This window comes from Panthera pardus, unplaced genomic scaffold (genome assembly GCF_024362965.1).
Source record: "Panthera pardus isolate Hobbes unplaced genomic scaffold, ASM2436296v1 HiC_scaffold_17, whole genome shotgun sequence".
Taxonomy (NCBI): domain Eukaryota; kingdom Metazoa; phylum Chordata; class Mammalia; order Carnivora; family Felidae; genus Panthera; species Panthera pardus.
The window spans coordinates 100,743,050-100,767,732 of NW_026526732.1; the positions used below are offsets into that span (position 1 = coordinate 100,743,050).

A 24,683-nucleotide genomic window follows, 5' to 3' on the forward strand; every position below is an offset into this window, starting at 1 on the left:
TGTAGACTTTAACTTGCCTGTGATCCTTGCTCAGAAAAAAACTGCAAGGGGCACGGGGGTGGCTCAGTCGGTTAAGTGTCTGACTCTTGGTTTCGGCTCAGGTCATGAACTCACAGTTCGTGGGCTTGAACCCTGCATTGGGCTCTATGCTGACAGCATGGAGCCTGCTCAGGATTCTCTCATTCTCCCTCTCTCTCTGCCCCTCCTCCACTCGACCTCTCAAGCTCTCTTTCTCTCTCAAAATAAACATTAAAAGAAGAAGAAGAAACAAACAAACAAACAAACAAGAACTGCTAGCCCTTCTTAGACTTCTTAGCCAGCAATTTGTGCTCAAAACATATATCAGGCCAAGCATGGAAGGTACCCTACTCCTTGCCTAGAATCCCCTTCTCGAAAAGCTTAAAAACCTACTTCATTTTCCCCTGAATTAATTTGCCCCATTCATTCTGCTTATCCACTGGGTATCTCAGCCATTGCAGTGATGCGTTTTAAGCAAATAGGTAGAAAAGAAGGCCACAGGGTGAATACTTACAAGCCAAGCAATGTTTGTGCTTGTTACTTTTGGAGAACCTGGAAGCCAACTTAACTGAAACAGGTAATCAGCCACGTTGGGTGATTCTAGAAGGATCTGTCCTTTGGTTGAGGATTTCCTGCCAGAGGGGCTCCTTGGTGGGAGCTTGTCTTTCAGGGAAGAACCTCCTGAAGAGTTTTATTTTGTTCTCATTCACTGGCCACATTTCCTCTCCCTTCCCAGCTGCTTGAAGTTACTCTATCATATTATAGCACTCCCAACCTCTGATTCTTTGGGTGCGTTATTACTGACTGTCTTTCTAGATTTGGATATTCGCAGGGGCACCTGGGTGACTCAGTCGGTTGAGCGTCCAACTTTGGCTCAGGTCATGATCTCGCGATTTGTGAGTTTGAGCCCCCCATCGGGCTCTGTGCTGATAGTTCAGAGCCTGGAGCCTGCATCAGATTCTGTGTCTCCCTCTCTCTCTGCTGGACCCCTACTCATGCTATGTCAAACATAAGGAGGGCTTTACAGTGTATTATTATTGGAGTCACTACTGTGAGGAAAAGCCTTTTGGAATTGAAGAGCTCATCCCACTGTCCAGCGGCCCTTTGAGGCTCCCTTGAAGGAGACTGTCAATCACGTTCTGACCATCTGGTGAGCAAACCAGCAGTTTCTCTAGCTGTCGTACATGAACAGGATTGCTGCTCACAAATACAAAAGTGTACTATTTCCCCATCAACAAAATTAATAATGCAAACAGAAAATAGTTTACGCGTGGCTGTACTCACATGGATGTGCCAGGAACAGGAAAACTGCATGTGCGCCAAGATGAAGAATCAGGTCACGCCCCGTCTTCTGAGCCACCCTCTTCTTTCTCATCCCCTGCCTGACGTTTTCGCCTTTGCTGTTCTTAGAAGTGGAGCTATTTCTCCCATCTCACTTCAGGGTCTTTGCAGTGAGATTTCTCCTCCTCCTTTCTCCTTTAAAACTCACATCGTAAGGAGTGCTGTGTGCCTCATGGACACACATGAGTCAGAGGGAAATTGAGAGCCTTGGGCTATGAGCCTCTTGTCTATTTGAACAATTTCCTGTCCAAAGGGTCTGCAGACTGTTGGCTGGTCATCTCAGCCCAGAGCAGCTGCCTTCTCTAATATGAACAACCAAAGCTTCAGCTTCCAGTTGGTTCCCTTCTGGCCATTTTCATGGCATGAATTCCATCATCTGGAGGGACTGCACCTAAAATAGTTCTGGCCCCTTGCCTGGCGCAGGATGCAGCCAGAAATACCAGTAATAATCAAGTGCTTACTTTCTAGTCAGCTAATCAAAACAGTTTTCTACATAAAGTTGTTATTGACTTCAGAGAAATACCATTTGTTAAATTGTCAATAAAATAGGAATTGCGGCATTTCTGAGGTTCTGGAATTAGATGTTTCTTCCTAAGTATATGTGGGATTACTTTTCTTTCTCAACAGCAGATTTCCTCCAATTTTTTGTGTTTTCCCCCTTGCCTTTCAGTCTTTAAAGAAGCTCAACCACGCCAATGTTGTAAAATTAAAAGAAGTTATCAGGGAAAATGATCATCTTTATTTTATCTTCGAGTACATGAAGGAAAATCTTTACCAGCTCATTAAAGAAAGGTACAGTCTGGTCATCATGACTTTAGAAATAAATATTGCAAAGTGGATGGGTTTTCTTTTTGTTTTTGTTTGTTGCAGTCGTGCTACTTAGGCTTCACTGTTTAAAGCTGCCCGTTAGATGAGGGGCCCAACCCACATTCCTGCTTTGGAGGCCTCATGATAGCATCACAGAAGCTACTTTCAATGCAGCCGTTTTCATGTTTCGGTGGGTTATTCACGCAGAGAAGCTCAGATTGAACAGGTCCTCTGCAGCCCTCGTTCCCACAAGGAAACATGGGCAGAACCATTACAGGTCAGGGTGTGACAGCTTTGTTTATTTTGAGACCTCCACTGAAAACTTGTAGGTTGACTGCACTTCCTTTCTTGCTATAGTGCTCAGGGGCTTGTGTGTTGGGAAGAGGACACTAATAAAAAACTCACCTGCTATGGTCATTTTTAACTCTGAAAGTGAACCATGTAGAACCCTGGGGGTATATTTTTCTAGTGGCAAGTGAGTGCCGTTCACAGCTTCTCTGCGTGGATTCGGTGAACAAATACTATCCTCATTGTCACTAGCAACACTGAAGCTGTAAGGTTTGCCCAACCAAGGGAATATGGCAGGATCCACTATGTTTCATAAGGACTTTATCTGGAAGGCCTCAGATTGTCCCCATTAAAATTTTTGAAGTTTTGTTTTATATTATGAAGAGAGAAGATTTTTATATGATAGATTGGAGGGATTTGGGGGTGGTGGTTACTATGATTTTTAATCTTCTTTGTAACATAACTGAATATACTAATTACCAATATACCAATACACCAGTGTTTACAAGGTAGCCATCTTGTGTGGACAAATGGTTGTTTCTCTTTGGTCTTTATTATCAGAGGATCTGGTCAGATTAGTGTCTGAACAAATGTTTTCTTAAAATCTTACTATATAACCAAAAGAACATGAACACAGGGTATTCAGATTCATATGTAAATCTAGACTTACAATTTTTTTCCTCCTCTGCCCCATACAGAAATAAGTTGTTTCCTGAATCTGCTATAAGGAATATCATGTATCAGATATTACAAGGACTTGCATTTATTCACAAACACGGTAGGTGATTTGGAGTACTGTGTTTTTTAATAGCAGTGAAATGTTGTCATCAGGGAGAAGATACAGGAAGCATCAGGGCCTTTTGTAATGGACTCCCAGAAAACGCTGAAAGAGTTGAGAGGCTGACAGTGGGTTTTGGAATACATTATCTTTCATAACTTGATTTCTGAATTTCTCTCATTATTTATCATGTCTGTGTGTTCTTATTCTTTAGGCTTTAACATTAAGCTTGTCATAGATCTAAAATTTATTCCTGCTCATTATCTGGTGTATTAATGAGAAACCTAAGATTAGAATTCAGAGAAATTTCACGTGTTATGTTTAATCTGCTGTTTTGCTGTGGCTTCTCATTTTCCTAATATATTTCAGTTTGTTCAAAAGCATTAAAAAATGGTCTAACAAAATTTATTCAACACAGGAAAATAAAATCAATTAAAAATGAGCAAAGAAAGACAAAGACAAAACAAGGTGTAGATATAGCTGGGGGGAGCGGGGGAGTTAATCAGCAAAATGCACGTCAGCAAGTTCTGATTAGTAAAAGAAGCAGGCTACAGATTTAATTCTGAGCATTCTGAGCAAAATGGGAAACATGACCAACTGCATCCAACATAGTTACCCACTCCCCCCGCCCCAATCCGGTAAAAACAGTCCAGTTGCCCAAGAGAAGCGGAACTGTTCTTAGAACTAAGACCAGAGAGGTTTCTCTCGTGGATCCTTATAGACGTGACAGTATGTAATGTGACTTCATGGCAAAAATGAAGTGACAAGTTACATAGAGCAGTTTCATGTTGTATCCCTCTTTCTAGGCCAGTTACATCACCTGATCAGAGAAAACAGTTCTAATGGGGCCCAGTATGATTCATTGTAGGGATGGTCTGGATAGTTCAAGGAGAGATTTAGAATATCTAGAGGAATGGATGGCCACATGCCCTTCAGGAAATTCTCCAATAAATACTATTGTTCTTGGTTGAGCTTTTGAAAGGTATTGAGTAGCAATGACTTTGAGGCTATATTTTCTAGCAAATACCTGGGGTGTTACTACATCTCTGCCACTAACTGGACGCAGACCCACCTTCTTATAAACACAGAGCCATGGGATGGACGTGTCCATTGGTGTAGCCAAGAGTTCTGTAGGGGGTCATCTGAAGTCACTTTAACTTTATAGACAGATGCGCCAAGCGTTTGATCTTGCATAGGCAGAAAGCCACTCACCCCCAGCCTAAGGATATTGTTGCCATTGCAAATATTGCGCCAGCAGATGAGTTTCATTACCCAATAAGGAACCTGGGTGGAAGCCCTTTGATAATACAGTCGGTAGAGATTTGACACAAATTGGCAGTGAGTAGAAAAGACATTGTGTCACAGCTGGTGGCATAGGTCACCTGGGATCCTTCCCAGCCTCCCTCTTCCCCTCTAAGTAGTCCTTTGGTTAGAGACTAAATGAAACACACAGAGAGGCTATCTGTGCAAATCCATGTCAGCCTTGGCACATACTGAATAATCGAGTAATATGCAAGACTGAGTCCACTTGTGAACCAATTCCAGTGAAAAGTTTTTAGTAAAAGGTCAGCCTCCACAGGTTCACCAAAAGACTGAGACCTAATCATAGGACCCCAGAGCTTCTTCATTCTCCTCAAACCTCACCAACACATTAATAAAGGCCCATTTAGAGCACTTCCATCTACCCAGCACAACATGTCTGGCTCTGAAGAAAAAAACAGAAGGCATACTAAAAGGCAAAAAATTAAGGTTGAAGAGACAGGCAAGCATCAGAACCAGTCTCAGTATGACAGTGTTGTTGAAACTGTCAGACCAGGAATTTAAGACACCTATGATTAAAATACTCGGGGCTCTAATGGATAGAGTAGACAGCATGCAAGAACACACAGGCAATTTGAGCAGAGAGATGGAAATTCTTAGGATTAAAAAAATGCTAGAGATCTAACACATTGTAATAGAAATGAAGAATGTCATTGATGGGCTTATTGGTAGACTGGATACAGATGAGGAAAAGAATCTCTGAGCTTGAGGCTATCTCGGTAAACACCTCCAAAACTGAAAAACAAGGAGAAAAAATATGGGGGGAAAAAAAACCCAGAACAGAATACTCAAGACCTGTGGGGCAACTACATAGGTGAAACATACATGTAATGGGAATACCAGAAGGAGAAGAGAGAAAAGAACAGAACAAATATTTGAAACAATAATGACTGAGAATTTCTCACACAATGTTATAGGTTAATTATAATTGATAATACTTGGATGGACCCAAGGACATCATGTTCAAATGAAACAAGTCAGAGAAAGACAAATACAGCATGATATCACTTATGTGTGAAATCTAAAAAAGTCAAATTTGCAGAGACAGAGAATAGAAGGGTAGTTAACAGGGGCTGGGGGGTAGGGAGAGTAGGGAGATGTTGGTCAAAAAGTACAAACTTTCAGTTAGAAGATGAATAAGGATACAATGTATGGTGTTGTGATTATAACTAATAATACTGTGGTATATACTTGAAAGTTGCTAAGAGAGTAAACCTTAAATATTCTTACTACAATAGAGAAATAATTATGTGTGTGTGTGGCGGGGGGGAAGGTCAGCCTGATCTGCTGGCATTGATAGAACCTTCAGTTACCAGGATTCATGAAGGATGGCATGAATTTGCAAAACATGAAAAACTTCTGGTGTGGTGTCTGAGGGACAAATAGGGGGAGAAGGGTAACTTACGAGGTTTAAGAGCCTGGGAAAAGAATATGATGAGAGATCAAAGTTCTCACTTTGGTTCTTACTATAAATTAGATTCTCAAAAGAGAAAGGTCAACCAGAATGTTTTCACACAGGGACAGTCATAGCATCTGAGTTACTGGGCTGTTTGCTCAGTACTGGAAACTGAGAAGTAGACCTAAAAGAAAGTTAGTATTCATTGGCTTTCCCTTCTTTTCCTTTCGGTTGCTTTTCATGAGATTCAGGTATTTGTTGCCAGAAAGAACTTGTAGCCTTCTACCTGGGTCTCTATCTAATCCCATCAAATGAACACACACACACACTCACACATGCACACATCCATACCCACAAATGCCCATGAATGTGTGCACATGCAATACATATTTGTATCCTGTAATTTAGCATCCAGATACTATTGTGACACAACAGCTCTTTGAAGCTCTGCACTCTCAGTTTCTCTCACACTCCTTGGACACTTGGATTGCATATGAAGACAGTGCAAGGGAAGGCTCAGTTCATGCAGCAAGTCAGAATACCTTTGCTCTTAGCACCACTGCTGCTACCAAATATTCTTGTGGACACTTCTCCCCAGCTGTTGAGTGCCCAGTTCTAGTTTAAGCTTAATAACATTTCATCTGTCACCTTTCTTATTTCCTTGCCAACTTCTTAGAAAGGACAGATGGTAGCTATTCCTTCCAAAGAAGAAGAAACTGAGGTTCAGAGAGGTTTGAAGCCCTGTCAAAGACTCCACTGCAACAAAGCAGGGAGGAGATTAGCTCAGATATCTGTGCCCATTTGCCATGCTCCACTAGAAAAACCCATCTTCTCTCAAGGAAAACAAAGGAATAAGAGGTGAAAAAAATAACAATAATAATTGTAGGTGGGATGGATATTAATTTTACAGGTCTGATTTCATTTTTATTGATACATGATTTTCAGAAACTGTATAATGGTTTTTATGTGGTATTGACTTGACTCTGGTTAAGTGCACATGTAACTCCGTAGTATCTATCCCTTTCCTCCAGTAATGGGGAAAAAAAATCATCTAAATCAGCTGTAAGATTTGTCTTGTTAGCTTGTTCTCACTGTGAGAAGGTGCATTCTGCCCCTAGAGAGTAGACTCCTTTGAGAGGGGAGAAGAGCGCTGCAGGTAGTTGCTATGGCCATAGTTCATGTCACTGAGTACTTCCCCCCCCCCCACCCCGCCCCAGGGAATGAAAACATGACTCCACTTGGTACTGATTGAGCAATGCCAAAGCATATGTACTTTGTCAGAATTAAATAATTAATGCAAGCCTTGCTTCATCCTTGACCTGCCCTTACAAATATCCAGCTCACACTTACCTGTGCAAGCAATCAAGAATGCCTTAGCTGGCTTGGACGACAGTGTTTTGCCCTAAGAAGTGGTTCTCTGCTTCTGTGTTTCACTACTGCCTTGCATTGCATGACCTTGAGTCAGCCCTTGGCCTTTCTGTATGTTGCCGTCCTAATGGCCTTCTTGAGGAAAACATTGTAGGTTTAAATCAGTAATATCTGTGAAGCTACAACTTCCACAGCAGGAAGGCGCACTGCATAAATTCAGAGTGCTTAGGTATTCACTGGTTATTTCCATATATTCATATCAGGTTCATCATTAACAGAATGTGGCGGAGGAGAGAAAGCCTTCTTTGTGGCTGGATGTTTTCCCTTGCCCAAGGGTTGTTAATGAAAAGTAAGCACAACACAGTTTCTGCCAGGATGAAAGGGAAAAATCCCTCTTTTATTCGACTGGCATGGGGTACCCTGAAATTAAATCGAAGGTCTGTTCCTGTCTTCTGGAAGCCAAGCAGTTTTGAACAGGAAGATTCTTATCTAGATAGCACTTGGCCTTTGCATGATGTCTGAATGACCCAGCTGTAAGCGTTTCCATTGTGAATCAGAAGCCCAGAGGAAGAAGTGGGCTTATTGTTGCAAGCTCCAGTGCACACATCAGCAGAACACGTACCTGGCTAAGAACTGGATCAGAGCTTAGCACTAGCTCCTCACAGGTGAAGTGCATGACTAGCTTCATAAGCCTTCATTCTTCTGTGCAAAAAATGCAGCTGTGTCTGCCCACCCCCCTGTTGGGGGGTAAAATGAAAGGATTCATACTACTAATAATGACAAGGTCTTGTAAGGTGCCAGCGTGCCAAGCACAGCTCTAAGAGCTTTGCAAAATTAACGAATTTGGTCCTGCAAAACAAGCCCTTAAGGTAGATGCTATTTTTTCCTATTTTACAGATTAGGAAAATAAGGCACAGAGAGCCTAAGTGATCTGCCAGACAGTGAACAGAATTGGGATTTGAAACTGGGCAACCTGATTGGTCTCCACACTTAACCACTATGCTGTATTGCCTCTCATATGGAAATTATAATGTTTTGTCAAAATAGAGATGAATAATAAATGTACATGACACGAGGGTCTTATAATTTTAGTTACCAAGGAATAGAAATCATCGGTATAGGGGCGCCTGGGTGGCTCAGTCGGTTAAGCGGCCGACTTTGGCTCAGGTCATGATCTCACGGTCTGTGAGTTCGAGCCCCGCGTCGGGCTCTGTGCTGACAGCTCAGAGCCTGGAGCCTGTTTCAGATTCTGTGTCTCCCTCTCTCTGACCTTCCCCTGTTCATGCTCTGTCTCTCTCTGTCTCAAAAATAAATAAACATTAAAAAAAAAAAAAAAGAAATCATCGGTATAAGGCTAATAATAGCTAATTTAGTAATGGAAAGAACAGGAGGCTAGGTCTTCTACAGATATATTCACAAATGCTTTCTAGTTATAAAAGGCTTATACTCAAATACAGTCTAACAAACAGCATATGTCAGCTGACAAATACAGTTTTCGTTAGTCATTTTTAAAAGTCTGTTTGCAGTTAATTTTTTTCCTAGCCGTTGTTCCTCTGATTGTTTTGGGCCTGAAGTATGATCTATAGAACTTGAAGCCGCTTAGATACACGGGGGACCAGAATCTTCATGCTCCTCATTTTATTAGTGCATCTGTTCTAGTAGGATTAAAGAGGAGTTAGCAGTGAGGGACCGGATAAAGCTTGACTGATGGGAGGAGGTAGTTAGTGCTCACAGGAGCATGACCTATAGTGGAAGCAAGTTACAAGGTCCAGAGTGCAAGAGGTTAGGTGTATCCCAGTACAAGTCGATGTAATGGGATGAACTGAGCAAGGATAAGGTGCAGCTTTGTTGAGGTGGGTGTTACACGTGAGTGCAGAGGGAGCTTGCCATGGGGCTTGGAGGCTGGAGGAAAAATGACTCACTATAAGGGAAATGCCACATAAGTTTGGAAATAATAATTTCACCCAAATAGAGGAGAAACAGGGAGTCTAAGAGGAGAAACAGCGTCCATCTGGACTTGAAAGGACTAGAACCACAAACCAAGATTTAACTGTGTGGATTGAGAGGGACAGAGTAGAGCAGAGTAGTACATTAGCTCTAGTACATTCTTATAAGATTGTGAATAATTAACCACCGCCCCACCTTCACCAGCTCCGGTGACTCACTTTTCCCATCTGTTCAGTAAGAAAATGATGTTTGTTATTTCTTTTTTTCACTGGTGTGTTTTTAAGGCTCTGAATGTTTAGGAAGAGAGGACCCACAGTTCATATATTTTCAGGGTGACATAAGTCTTCCTGTGTGCACTGACGAAAGGTCACTCTCTGATAACTGCTTGTGCCTTTGCACATTCTTAAGCCGGTTCCAAGATGGGAGCATACAATCAGGCCTTCTGGGAGCTGGAGCGTGCTCTGAAGAACAGAGGGTCCGAACACGATGACTCAGTCATGCTGAGTCTTAGAAACTGCCCACTCTAGTGTGCGTTAACAATCTTTAATTTGTCTGATAAGCCATCCAAACTTATCCGCATCACAGATTGTTTTTGGGGCATCAGGGTGACTCAGTTAAGCGTCTGACTTCGGCTCAGGTCATGACCTCACAGTTCGTGGGTTTGAGCCCCGCATCAGGCTCTGTGCTGCCAGCTCAGAGCCTGGAGCCTTCTTCAGATTCTGTGTCTCTCTCTCTTTCTGTCCCTCCCCTGCTTGCACTCTCTCTCTCTCAAAAATAAATAAACATTTAAAAAAAATTGTTTTCTTCCATTTTAAAGGCCATCTTTGACAAATACTGCATTACCCTTTGAATATACTGATAGCCTCAAGTTTGGTTCTTACTATAAATTAGGTTTAATTTACTATTACTTTGGTTAGGATACTTTTTTTTTTTTTTTTTTTTTTAATTTTTTTTTTTCAACGTTTTTTTATTTATTTTTGGGACAGAGAGAGACAGAGCATGAACGGGGAGGGGCAGAGAGAGAGGGAGACACAGAATCGGAAACAGGCTCCAGGCTCCGAGCCATCAGCCCGGAGCCTGACGCGGGGCTCGAACTCACGGACCGCGAGATCGTGACCTGGCTGAAGTCGGACGCTTAACCGACTGCGCCACCCAGGCGCCCACTTTGGTTAGGATACTTAAGGAACTGGTGTGAAGAAGGCCATAAGGCATACATTGGTATAATGGCAGGATAAAGAATGAGGCAATGGAATATATACATGTATTTTTTTTTCTTCCCATACAAACAAGGCACATATGCATATGCATACACATATGCAAATAGCCAACTCCCTGTGCCTATCTCTGGTCTAACCCAGGTAGGACTCCTTTGATCTTCTCTATGCCTTGGATAATGGAAAACAGAAGCAGCCATTTGGTGCAAAAGAGGTACTTCCTCTTCTCACTTGTGGCCCTCTTGAATATATATGATCCCTTCTGCACTTTCAGCCTCTTCTGTGTGCTCTGTACTTATATTTATTTTGTGCATCTTAGCCATTTGCCTGCAGATGCATCATTATGCCATAATACCATCCATTTGGAGTGTGACCTGATACCAAGCTCTGGTGTCTTCACCAGGTGAACAGAGAGGAGTGTCTTTTGATTAAAAAACACTATTGCTTTCCATAGTGCATGACATCTAGTGCATGTTCAAGTATGACTACATCACAGTTACCCTCCCCTTCCTCTAGAGCAGAGAGGGTTTTGGAGAAATAGCCTTGACTCGTAGATTTAGTCCTGCTGGAACTCTCCCCATGCTGAGGACTTCCTGCTCTGAGCCCTCAATGTCTCCCACACTACTTCAGGGTCACTGCTCTTCTCAGTTCTCAGTTGCTATCTTGTGAGACTTCCTGCCTCCTGGTCTTCCCTCTGTTGTCCCTGTCTACTTGACCAAGATAGATTTGTCTCCGTTAAGCTCCTTCATGTTCCCTACAAACCTACTGAAGTCCTTTGTTCTGTCAATAAGACTACCTTATGAAACCATCATGCTCCTGCCACAGTGCTAGGCATTCAGAAGAAATAGATCTGTAGCCTCTACCCTTAAAGTGCTCCATCTAATTATAGAGAGATGGTCAATATACTTGAAAATGGTAGAGTCTGCTCAAGTTCAGAAGGGAGAGCCTGTCATGTCCACCAGGGCAAGAACTATGCCCATTGAAGTTGCTTCTGAATCCACGGAGCCTCACATAGTACCTGGGCTGGAGTGGGCCCTCAGTGAATATTTATTGGTAGGATGAATGAGTGAAGAAGGCTAGCATAGTTTGAATCGCTTCCTGGAAGAAGGGAAACTCAAAACAGGTCTCAAAGGATGGCAAAGATTGGGATTGACACAGATAAAAAGGAACAAGGGTACAACATTGTTAATGGGAATAGACGCAGTGACCCTGAAGGAAATGAGGGATTTTATGTGATTGGAACACACTTTACACATACTGGTGATAAGTATTAGAAAAGAAGTCTATCTCTGTAGGTAGACTGAAAGGAGTTCAAGCTTCTTAAATAACTTAAAGGAGTCATGGATGCGTGTGTGTGTGTGTGTGTGTGTGTGTGTGTCAGTGACAAGGGAAAGACAGTGTTTAAATTATCAGGAAGTGTAGTAATCCAGAGAAGCTGGAGTGAGAAAGGCTTACCAGAAAGTGGCAGTGTAGGGATGGATGAGGAAAGCAAAGATTTAGGAGGAAGGAGTATAAAGGGGCAGGAGGGGTCACATGGAGATATTTGGGTGAGAAACAGAACATATTTCCATGGCTGTTTGGAAAGGATCCAATATAACTACAAGAAACTGGGATATCTTATCGAAAGGTTTGGGAAGGAGAGATGATTGGGGAGAGGAGAAAAGTGGTTTGGAACAGGTTAATGGGGGGAGACAGTGACATACCCTGTTGGAGACGCAGGTCCAGAGAAGGGTAGGAAAGGCACATCTGAGATGTAGATCTGAGCGTTTTCAGCATAGAAGTTGTCAAGGAATAATGTGGCTCTTCCGTGCTGGCTGGTGATTACTCCCATAATGTGCTAGTTGGGATCCACCTTTCACAACATTGATAATGACAGCACAGGACAAATAACACCATCAGCGGCATTCACGGAGTTGTATTTCCAGTTTTTGTGTTCCAGTGAGATTTAGAGTCACATAGAATGATGTCTCTGTCAGTGATGCTCTGTACAAGTGGAAGGTTTTAGGTTTTCAGAGGCATTTATCACCGATCAGTGGGTGTTAGAGTGCAACAGTTGGAGGTTCGTGTGTTGAATGACCTGCCCACACCCCCAAAACTCTGCTGCAACTGAGACAGGATTCCCATTTGATGAGCTGTCTTTGCCTTTCACAATGTATGCTGCAGATACACCTTTTCTCCTTCGTTAGGCAAATAATAAGCATTTAACACTTAAACATTTGTTGCAACACACCAGAATCTCAGATATGAGTAGGTCATATTCTCAGATCTCTTGTTCCTTAATCAAAAATTGCATTTGTGGTTTTCTTGTGACATAAACTCTCAGAACTCGTAAGACTTTTGTCTTTTGAAACGGTTTTAATCTCAAATTCTTTCTGGCTGACTTGGCCAGGGTAGGCATGATTTTTTTTTTTTTCCTTGAGTGACAATTTCTTTTTGCAAAGTTCTCTCAGCCCACAACTGAGTTTTGATCATTTAAAAGTTGTTTTCTCTCTGGGAGAAAAAAAAAAGAAATTATGAAGATCAGCTTTTGAACTGTTTTACATTTTGAATTCATCAGTGGGAAATGAAAGAAGTCCTGTGCATAGAGCCTTCAGTGTCATTCCAGGCTACTTTTCAAGTTACACCTGTTACAAAAAGAGAAATACAGCTGCAAAGAGCAATGTAGGAGCAAACGTGCATTTGGATTCCTTCTCCACTGTCTCCACAGGCTTCTTTCATAGGGACTTAAAGCCTGAGAACCTCCTCTGCATGGGCCCAGAACTTGTGAAAATTGCAGACTTCGGGTTGGCCCGAGAGATCCGATCAAGACCCCCATACACAGACTATGTATCCACCAGATGGTAAATACTCTTTCCTCAAAATTATTTAATTGCACTTCTTTAAAAATATACCATTATAGGGCGCCTGGGTGGCTCATTTGGTTAAGCGTCAGACCTTGTTTGGCTCAGGTCATGATTTCACAGTTTGTGAGTTCAAGCCCCATGTCAGGCTTTGCAATGACAGCTCAGAGCCTGGAGCCTGCCTCAGATTCTGTGTCTCCCTCTTTCTCTGCCCCTCCCCTGCTCATTCTCTCTCTCTCCCTCTCCCTCTCTCTCTCTCTCTCTCAAAAATAAAAAATAAAACATTTTTTAAAAATTTAAAAAATATATACTATTATGTTGAGGATAATTTGAATGTCACAAATATTAAATCTTCACTAACAAAAACAGTACAATTTGAAACACATATTTGTAGGTATATTGGTGTTGTACCAGGTTTAAAAGCTTGTGCTGTAAGTAATTCCCCCTGATATAAATAATATTTTATATATAGCCCTTACTAAAGACTATTTCCTGGAAGAGTTGTGTAGAAGATTCTCCAAAGACCTGTCCGAAAAAAGCAGCTAATTGCTATTGTTAAAACTTTCAGACCCCAAGAATTTAAGCAGCTGGCCATGACCAGAAGTGGCCTACAGACAACAAGTTTTATGTTATCTCTTCTCTCTTCCTCACTCTTACTGTTTCTTAAGGATGCTGTACAGAAGAGTCATGGAGAGAAATGCTCAGTGAAAATACCATGAAACAGAGAAGCCCTAGTATATGACAGCATCCACAGCAGCCACCAAGTCTTCCTGAGTCCACCCAGCACACTGAGCTAGACAGAAATTAGAAACAAGGTCGGGGCGCCTGGGTGGCTCAGTCTGTTAAGTGTGTCCAACTTCAGTTCAGGTCATGATCGCTCGGTTCCTGAGTTGGAGCCCCACATCGGGCTCTGCACTGAGAATGCAGAGCCTGCTTGGAATTCTCGCTCTCCCATCTTTCTCCGCCCCTCCCCTGCTTGCACTGTCTCTCTCAAAATAAATAAATAAAGACTTAAAAAAGGAAATATAGAATGCTTTTCACTGAGAATTGATTGTAGTGTGTCATTGAACTTCTGACCTGGAGAAGCAATAACCAGCAGTTCCTTTGTCCCTCCAGGTACAGGGCTCCAGAAGTGCTCCTGAGGTCTACCAACTACAGCTCCCCCATTGACATCTGGGCAGTGGGCTGCATCATGGCAGAAGTGTACACCCTCAGGCCACTCTTCCCTGGGGCCAGTGAAATTGACACCATCTTCAAAATTTGCCAACTGTTGGGGACACCGAAAAAGGTAATGCTAGGGAACAAAGGCCTGTTGGCTAAAGCCAGCAGCTTTTCCTGCTCCTTCAACTGCACCCGGGAGAGCTCTGGCCCCGTGGATCACCTGCTGGTCTTGCAGTCTTTCCCTCCACCTCAGTGATCCTTCCCTGCCCTTGTTTGCAGAAGCAGCTGCCTCCCTCCCTCCTGCTCTTCAGTGTATGTGTTTTGGTTCCCTCTGCTCTTCTTTCCACCATCTCTTATCATCATGGCTATGACTCCTGCATCTGTTCTGAAGTCTCCTGAGTGAAATCCCTCCTTTTAGCTGCATTCACGTATTTACCCGACTGTGAGATTTCCTCCCGCCCTCGCCGTCACCTTGGACTCAACACATCCGACACAGATTGTGTTTTGCCTACTCCCGGCTATCTTCCTTCCCCCATTGACCGTTTGTGCCCGCGGTCCCACGTAATCCCAGCACGCCGGCCTTCGGTCTGAGTTTCTTTCTCTCTCTCTCTCTCTCTTACACTCCTCTTCCCCTCATGCAAGCAGCCGCCGCATAATGCCTAGCTCTCACCTGGGAGCCCCACTACCGCCAGCGCAGGCCAGCCGTGACTGCCCCACTGCCTGTGTTTGCGGCATCTTCGCCGCAAGCCCTGCCCCCAGTTTATCTTGCAGCTAGATTCCCCTAGCTAAACGTCAGCCCTGGTCCCGGCCTCCCTGCTAAAAATATCTGCTGAGTCCCCACCTCACAGCCTTCTTCACTCTTATGGCCTCTCTCCCATGTGGTACCTGTGCCCTCTGGGCTCTGCTCTTGTGGCGCCCCACTTCCGAGCTCTGCGCAGGCGCGCTCTGCACACGGGCGTGAATGTCTCACCTGACCTAATTTCACTCTTTTTTCCAGGCTCCTCAGTAACTTACGTCCTCTCTGCTGCTGTAGTCTCCTCTCCATTTCAGCTGTATTCCATGTTGTAATATCATTGTCTGTGTACATCTCTGTGCCCTGGACCATAGGCTTACCCAGGGCTAGGCTTTGCCTTGTGTTTATTTTCCCAGGTCCTAGCACCATTACTGGTACAAACCAGACCCTCAAAAATTTTTTGATCGTTTGAACAAATCATTAGTGCCACGTCTTCAAGATTTCCAGAGTCTCCTGCTAGAATCTCTCCCTTTTCTGGATGCCTGTACCTCGCTTGTGACCGTGATCACTTTTTTCTCTGAATTATTGTGTTTTTAAATAAATGTTTCATTTTCTCTTTTTGGACAGTGGCATCCTTAAGGGCAGGATTTATATTGGATTATTTTTGGATACCCAACAAGGGCTAAGCATGTAGTAAGCACCCAGTAACTATCTAAGTGAATAAATCATATAATCTAGCCTTAGTGCCACTTTACCTTACAAAAAATAAAAGCAATTATATCAGAATGTGTTTTCTAAAATAGTAGAGTGTTTGAACTAGAAGGGACCTTAAAGATTATTTGTTCATCACTTTCTGTCATATCCTCCAAAATTTAGTGTCCCATGGGAATGATGCATGATGCAGTGGAGACCTTTAGACTGAGTGAAACAGCTTTTTTTACTGTTGGACTTCTTAGCATATTTATTTTGAATCCTCAAGATGGGGATATTGTAATATGTAGGGTATCACAAATTTATTTAATTAGAGACAAGGTGTTTTGTTTTATTATCCACCCCCCCCCCCCTTGCAAAATTTCTCATTAGCAGTTTCTAAAACCTCTGTTTCATGGAACACAATTAGGAAAATACTAATTTGAACCATCTCGTGTTAAGGTTATAAAACAAGTTGGTGGCAAATTCAGTGTCTTTTCCACTGTTGTCCAGACTTCATGTTCTTTGTAGTCTCTCCATTAGCATCCCCCTGGGTTTCATCACACACAGTGCTGCACTGTATGAACATGATAATGATATGATTGCTTTTCCATTATGGCTACATGTACCGGAATGTAAACTATCACAACACGTCAGCTAAGCAACATTTTTTATCTCTTCCTTGTTTCAGACCGACTGGCCTGAAGGCTACCAACTTTCAAGTGCAATGAACTTCCGCTGGCCCCAGTGCGTACCCAATAACTTAAAGACCCTGATTCCAAATGCTAGCAGTGAAGCCATTCAACTCCTGAGAGACATGCTTCAGTGGGATCCCAAGAAACGGCCAACAGCTAGTCAGGTTTTCTTCCATTTCCTTGTTTGATGCATTTCTTATTAAGTTCGTATCTGACTCTGAATAATTCTTATCAATCTCATAGGAAATATTTTATTTGGTATTATGGGTGGAAAGTAATATTGAATGTCATTAATGATGTATAATACATAAAAACATAAAATAGTTTGAAACTCACTGTATATAGTTAATGGTTTAAGCAATATAGTGGCCTTGAAAGTTGGCATAGCTCTATGCCACATACATTCATTTTCACCACATACATGGAAATGAAAATAAACAGATATATTTACCTTTCTTTGGAGAATGTTTTCAAATATATTCTCTCTCAGTTAAGATTATGTAGCACTTTGCTTGTAAGGCAGTACTGGTCGTTGAAAGGGAATTTGAAAATATCTTGTAAAATCCAACTTGCTCCTTTTACAGATGACACAGAACAACAGATGAGATAGAGCTGGGATGATAACCACCATGAGCATTTTATAGCACTTTAGAGTTTGTGGATGCTTTAGTTTTTACGTGATTCTGACCCTATGAAGATTCCATGAAATAAGTGTTATTGTTTTCACTGTGTAAGTGAGAAAACTGAGTCTCAGAAAGTATAAGCAGTTTGCCCTAGTCACTCATCCAGTAACTAGTACAGATAGTACAACCAACTGCAGTTCCTTCATGCAGATGGTAGGTCTTGGCCTCATACCTCCTGTTTTCTCAATCTGCCTTCCCCCAGGCCACTTTGTCTTAGATTGTAAAATGCATCCAGAGGGGCGTGGTAATGCTGTGGCTTCAACCACTCCCGTGCCTCTTGCAAGGCTCAAGTTTGCTAATTGTCTCATTGGCGGGTTACATTGCTCAGAATGACGAAGGTGACCAGTTCTAATAGAGAGGATGATTTGGCCAAACAAAAGTGACAGGGACATGTGAAGATAGGACCAATGTGACAGTAGAATTCACTGGAGAGATGATAGTTGGGGGTTAAAGAATTATAGAAAAGCACATTTCCAAAGGCTCAGAAAAGAAAGAGGCATAATTTGGTACCATAAAACTTTGGGTGGCTGGGGTTGGAAAGCTCTCAGAAGTGCACTTCAGGGGATAAAATTCACAAATATTCTGAGGGCAGAAGAAAAGCTTTCTGATGAACCCAGTTTTTTAAAGCTTGTACCCAAGAGATCAAAAAATTCTGGAGCGCCTGGGTGGCTCATTTGTTAAGAATCTGACCCTTGATTTCAGCTGAGGTCATGATCTCATGGTTCGTGAGATCCAGCCCCACATCAGGCTCTCTGCACTAACAGAGCAGAGCCTTTTTGGGATTCTCTCTTTCCCCCCCTTCTCTTTCCAGGTCACTTGTGCTCACTCTCTCTCTCTCTTTCTCTCAAAATAAATAACCTTAAAAGAAAAAAGAAAAGAAATTCTGTAACAAGGAACCAAGAGAACAATGTGTACTTTTAAGAATAGTGTCATTGGCACCTGGGTGGCCCAATTGGTTGAGCTTTTTTTCAAGTTAGATGCCAGGGTTTAAGATCAGTACCAGAGTATCTGTATTATCGGCCTCTGTATCTACACTTACATATAATAATTGCAAATGTTTATAACTATGTCCCAGAGTCATCAAGAAGGGTTATGTTATGTTCAGTGATTTCCATTCAAAAAAACTAGGGCATACAGGAAATATTTCAGAAAGAATTATCAACCCCAGCACTTTAAGATTTATCCCTTGACTATCTAGAAAACTGGATTGTTCAGAAGAACAAGGTTTGTCCATGATTCTTGAGAGGCAAGTTTTAACTATATCTGTATTACATTTTTGGCATTCCTGGGGTAATGTACCTGCTTATTTTACACTTGATTCTTCAATCTTCCAGGATTATTGGCTCTCTCTGTTTTATATTATTTTTTTCTTTTTGTGAGCTGAGCAAATTGGCTCAGAAAGGTGAAACATTATATTTAAGGCACATAGTAAATAAATTACCAAGCCAGTATCTGTGTTGAGCAAGAATACTTTTCAGAAGTAGCAAAGGTAATGGCAGTATAACTGGCTGCTTTATCCAAATAATTTTAAGTGTATACATTTTATATTTTAGATAAGGAAAATCATAAAGAATGTCACACATTCGAGATGCTGTTTTCTGGTTGGGTTAGGCTAAGAAACTGTAGTAAAATGGTCCCATGAAATGTAGCTCAGTGAGCCTGATGCTGTCAGTCCTCCTGGCTAGACTTTCCTCCTAAAGCAGCCCTATGTGTTATTCCAGGCGCTTCGATATCCTTACTTCCAGATTGGGCATCCGCTGGGCAGCACCACACAGACCCTTCAGGATTCAGGAAAACCACAGAAGGATGTCCTGGAAAAGGCGGGCCCCCCTCCTCACATTAAGCCGATCCCACCTGCCCAGCCCCCAACCAAGCCACACACACGGATTTCTTCGAGACAGCATCAGGCCAGCCAGCCCCCTCAGCATCTCATGTACCCCTACAAAACAGAGGCTTCCAGGACAGACCACCTGAACCATCTTCCAGAGGACAAGCCAAGCCCGTTGCTCTTCCCATCCCTCCATACCAAGAATCCTCAGTCGGTGAGCGATTTGCTAGTGAGCCTTGTCTGGCCTGTTCCTCCTCTGACCCCATTTATTGTGTGGAAGGTTTTCTTTTTCAGCATAGAGTCTAATTATAATAAATGTATCTTTGTAATACCATGGGATAGTGAAAAGAGCTTTGGCCTTGGAGTTGAAGTTCTAAATTCAGGTTCTGGCTGTGCCTGTCAATAGCAGTGCGCGTGGTAGGCAACCGTAGCGTCAGGGTTGAGAGCCACACAGCGCACTCACACTGCCAGAGGCTCCAGTCTCCGCTCTGCTGTTTCCTAGCTCTGTGACCCTGCGCAGTTTCCTTGGCCTTCCTGCTCCTCAGTTCCTTGCCTGTGAAACAAAGATAACAATTGCTGTCTACCTGATAACAATTCTTTTGGGGACTAAATGAGTTAATACTTAAAAGAATTTAAAATCGTAGCTAGCACTTTGTTAGAACTTGATAAATGTTAGTCACTGTTATTATTAATCCCTGAGGACTCAGTTTCCTCATCTGTAAGAGGAAGATCATCATGCCTATCTTGTCCACCAGACCAGGCATGAGGATCAAATGTCCTGCTGCTTGTGAAGATGTTTTGAAAAACCACAAAGTGCTATAATAAAATTTGTATACTATTATTCCTATTAATGCCATCAAGTAATGCTGTTAATGCTGGGCTGTTAATTGAGCCCAGATCTTTCTCCTCTTGGGCTGGTGCTCAAAAGAAAACAGTTTGGGTTAGATTCAATAATAACCCAGGGCATCAGGTGATTGGTTAGCTTTATAATGCTGTCTGCCAGTCTGATTTTCTCTTTCTTTCTTTCTTTCTTTCTTTCTTTCTTTCTTTCTTTCTTTTTCTTTCTTTTTTAATGTGTATTTATTTTTGAGAATGAGAGACAGAGCATGAGCAAGAGAGGGACAGAGAGAGAGGGAGACACAGAGTCCGAAGCAGGCTCCAGGCTCCAAGCTGTCAGCACAGAGCCTGACTCGGGGCTCAAACTCACAAACTGTGAGATCATGACCTGGGCCAAAGTCAGACGCTTAACTGACTGGGCTCCCCAGGCACCCCTGCGAGTCTAATTTTCTAACCCTTTATGCAAAAGTAGTATTTTTTTCTGTTAACTAGTGTTCATTCACTGAGTGCTGGCTCCCAACCAACGCTGTGAGATACTGAGGCTGTTTGCTTTACCCCAGCCCACAACTTTGGAAGCAGCATGTATTTAGAAATTTCTTGTTGTAGCTAATTCTGTGATTAAATAGTATCCAGGTCTACTAAAAGGCAAAGAAGGCCTATTTGCAGTGTTTTCTGTTAAAGAGCAGGATGACTGATGTCTGAGCTGAGCTGTAATTCTCCTGCATCTCTAGGACAGACTAAAGCATGTTAATGCTTTCAGGGATGAGGCCCAGATGACAACCCAGCCATCTTCCCCGTGTGTGAGGAGTACCTTATATTCTTTTCTAAAATCCTTATCTTGTACAACAGTTGTCCCCCATAGGATGCAAACTGATGTGACCGGCGCAGGGTATGTGAGAGACAGAGGTCTGGGAACATGCTTTCTGTGGTTACCTTTTCAGAAGCAGTGCATGTTGGGAATGATATGCCCCCCGGATCCTCCTTTTCATAAGCGAAGAAGTTTGGAATAGGCATTCCTTATGGGTGAGCTCCATTAATGCCAAGTATTACTTTGTCCCCCCAATGCTTGGATACGCAGAAAATGCTGGCTGGCCTGGAACACAAAAATGGGGAGATCAAGCCAAAGAGTAGGAGAAGGTGGGGTCTTGTGTCCCGGTCCACAAAGGATTCCGATGACTGGGCTGACTTGGATGACTTGGATTTCAGTCCATCCCTCAGCAGGATGGACCTGAAAAACAAGAAGAGACAGAGCGAAGAGACCCTCTGCAGGCAAGTGTACACCTGACGTCTGTAAACAGATCAGATCTGGGACTTGTGAAATGATCTGTGCCTTTCTGATGATGCTGTCGATCTCATGCTGACCTAAGTCACCTTCCCTTGCTTCAGATTTGAGAGTGTTTTGGACCTGAAGCCCTCTGAGCCCATCGGTACAGGAAATAGCGCCCCCACCCAGACCTCTTATCAGAGGCGAGACACCCCGACCCTGAGGTCCGCGGCCAAGCAGCACTACTTGAAGCACTCCCGATACTTGCCCGGTAATGGAAATACTTGCCTTTGCTCTTGTCATTGCTAACAAACCATTTGCCTGGAGTCATATTCATAAAGATTCTGTTTTGGAAGGCAAGTGCTTAGGGGCTTCTAGAACCTCGGAACTGGTGGGAACATCATAAAAATACTTGCTGAGGCCTCACGTTTTTATGTTCTAGAGTTGCCTAAGATAAAAAAATGTAGTGGAAACTGGGTCCAGCCCCTGGGAGCAAGGAACTGGCGAGAGCCAGGCGGCATGCCCGAGGCCCCGGCAGCAGACCAGGTTTAGGAAAAATTTGCAGCCCTGTGTGCTCTCAGGAGACCAGAGTAAGAGCTCAGTCACACTCTCTGGCGGTATTACAGGGGGTAAGCATAAATGCTATAGTTTGATGGGTGCCCGAGCCTCTCCAGATTCTCCAGATTCCAAGCTTACAGCCTACCGTTCATTCATAAGTTCATTCTGTCAGTAAATACGTGCTGAGAACCTGATGTGTGCTAGGCACTCAGGAAATTACGGGGACCACAGTCTGCAGTGGTATCACAGTCCATGCAGTGACTGCATACAGCAGCCCTGCAGACAATACTTTCGCCCCCATGTAGGTTGTATCCTAGTGGGGGGGAGACAGACCCTAAACAAGTAGACAACCAGTAGTTCAGGTGGTGATAAGTCACATTAAGAGTGATATAAGGCAGGGAGGAGGCACAACTGTAGATAGAGGGCTCAGGAAGGGCCTCTCTGAGCAACTGGGCCCCAAAGAATGGGGAAGAAAAAATGAGCAGAACAATCCAGGCAGAGGAAGCAGCAAGTGCAAAGTCCGGGGAGGCAAGAAAGGGCGTGGCTTGTGAGGGGAAGGGCAGAGAGGCCAGTGTGGCCAGAGCATTGTAAGGGGGTGATAGTGTGAGGCATGAGGCATCTTTGGGAGTCTTGTAAGACATTTGGAATTTATTTCATAAGCAGCAAGAAGCTGTCAAAGGGTTTTAGTTGGGGAGCATGCTGGGTTTATGTCTATCTGTGTGCTGAGTGGATGAGGGCAGGCCATAGCTCTCATGCAGGTGAGGGGCATGGTGACTCGGAGCTGGGACTGTGGGTCCCAGGGACAAGAGGTGGGAACGGCAGGCCCTGCTGATGTGTTGACTCCTCACCCTTGGTTGGCCTCCCAGGATGACCTGGAAGAAGAGAGAGCAGGTGGCAGGGTCTAGCAGTGGTCCAGGTGTCAGGTGCAAAGACTCAAGCTACAGTGACCACAGGCCCAAGGGAGCAGGGAGGGAATTAGAGAGTTATTTCTTTTTGGCTCTAGGAGAGGAAAGAGGATAAAAGATGAATTCAGTCTTTCAGTTCTGAAAAATAGCTGCAGTGCTTGACATAAATGGGAAAGTGGGCGGTCTAGTGGGTGGTTTGGCTTAAAGTTGAGGTGATTGATTAAGGTCAAGGCAGCCTTGGAAACGAGGGAGTCAGTGAGGGTCACCAGTGCAGACCCGAGTCACCAGCACTTGATGGCGCTAATGGTCCAGGTCAGGGGAAAAGATGGATCTGGGGGACTGGATACAGAGAGGAGAGCAGGGGCTGCAGAGCTGGTGGGGTGGAAGGGGGTGGAAAAAAACCTTGGGAAGGTGACAGAAAGGCAGTGGCCCTTGAAGGGGTACAGGTAGGGATGTCAGGACAGCACAAGACAGGCCAGGACAGGAGACGTGAGACACGCCTGTCGGGAGAAGCTTAGGAGACCTCTCTCAGGCTGCCCACCAGTGAGACAGGATGCTAAACCCAAGGATTGCATCTTTCCTCTGCCATCTATCAGAAAACAGCCTGGTCGGTTCTTGCTCCAATTGTTGAACCACAGGAAGTTTGGACAAATTGGGTTCTGTGAGAACTTCGTCACAAAATCTGGTGCAAGATTTAAGATGTACTTTTTTTGCATTTGAAAATCATTTCTTCCCCTCTAGGAATAAATATAAGAAATGGCATACTTCCAAATCCAGGCAAGGATTTCATTCCATCTAACCCATGGTCTAGTTCTGGTTTGTCTGGAAAATCTTCAGGGACAGTATCGGTAATCAGCAAAATAAATTCAGGTGAGTAGTGATTATTACTTCCTAAATGACAAGAGGCAAATTCTCTGAATGTGGCAGGGCGGGTACAGAGAGACAAGCTGTGGAAACGAAAGTTTTCTGGTGTGGAAACCCAGGGCCCCTTTTCCAGGCCTTTAATCCTGTCTCTTTCTTGGCAGCAGGCTCTGGGGACCCAGCCAGCTGCTTCAGGGTCTGCCTTCAGGAGGGGGGGAGGGGGGGCTCGTCTGACTTCCCGAGGCCCTGCCCTGCTGGCCATCCACCTCAGCCCCATCCGCCTTGATCCAGCTCGTCCCCTCCCTCTGATGACCCAGAGCCCCCCAGCCCCTTCTGGTTGGAAGGTGGACAGCTCAGAAGGCCATCCTCATTTTTTTTTTAAATGAGTAAGTGAATTTCATAAGCCTTCCAGGCTGGCTAACCCCGTTCCCAGCAGACCAGTCCACCAAGTCATTTTCTCTCACTCAGGCAACCCTGCCACATGCTGCTTCCCTTTCCACATTGTCAGGTAAACATCTGGGCATCACTTCTCCTGGCTTTATCCGTTATGTGTTCATTTATTTTGAGAAACCCAAAAAAGAACAAAATGATGCATCAACCTCCACATACTCCCCACCAACTCAAGGAATCAAAGTTGGCAAATACACACGAAGCCCACTCTCTAGGCCTTCTTACCCTTTCTCTCTTCCCCTCTCCTGATTTGGGTGTTAATTGTTTCTATGCATTTTTAAAAGATACATGAAATACATAGTATGTTTTTGCATGTTCAAAAATTAATGTGAACATAATTCTGGATGTATATTGTGATGTAGCAATCACACATATATGTAAGATACATAACATTATATACTGTATAACATATATAATATATATAACTGTGCCACACCATGATTTTATTACTTTTACTGGATCATAATTTATTTACTCTTTTCTTCTTGATGAGTGTGTAAACTGTGAACAATCTTTGCTATTAGAGCGCCGAAGGAACCTTGTTGGACCCCATTGTTGTGCACCTGTGTGAAGGTTCCTCTGGGTATAAATGTAAACATGTTCAGTTAAAGGGTGTGCTCATCTTTGACTTTACAGATGTTGCCAAATTGCTCTCCAGCAGGGTCTGGGAGTTGTGCTGTATCCTTGATGCCACTTGGTAC

General features: G+C 43.4%; 1 protein-coding gene across 3 annotated transcripts in view; it reads left to right on the forward strand.

The window, feature by feature from the left end:
• Positions 1–24,683, forward strand: part of CILK1 (ciliogenesis associated kinase 1) — a 37,464-nt gene that overhangs the window by 6,766 nt on the left and 6,015 nt on the right. For 2 of the 3 annotated variants that reach the window (XM_019457414.2, XM_019457420.2), the window contains 9 exons: positions 2,030–2,151; positions 3,153–3,232; positions 13,185–13,317; positions 14,434–14,605; positions 16,593–16,760; positions 19,001–19,321; positions 21,023–21,213; positions 21,331–21,479; positions 23,413–23,541. In XM_019457414.2, the coding sequence (XP_019312959.1) occupies positions 2,030–2,151; positions 3,153–3,232; positions 13,185–13,317; positions 14,434–14,605; positions 16,593–16,760; positions 19,001–19,321; positions 21,023–21,213; positions 21,331–21,479; positions 23,413–23,541 (1,465 nt within the window). Of the gene's footprint in view, positions 1–2,029; positions 2,152–3,152; positions 3,233–13,184; positions 13,318–14,433; positions 14,606–16,592; positions 16,761–19,000; positions 19,322–21,022; positions 21,214–21,330; positions 21,480–23,412; positions 23,542–24,618; positions 24,680–24,683 lie in introns of all 3 variants that reach the window. The other variant, XR_008422993.1, reaches the window with a different exon arrangement.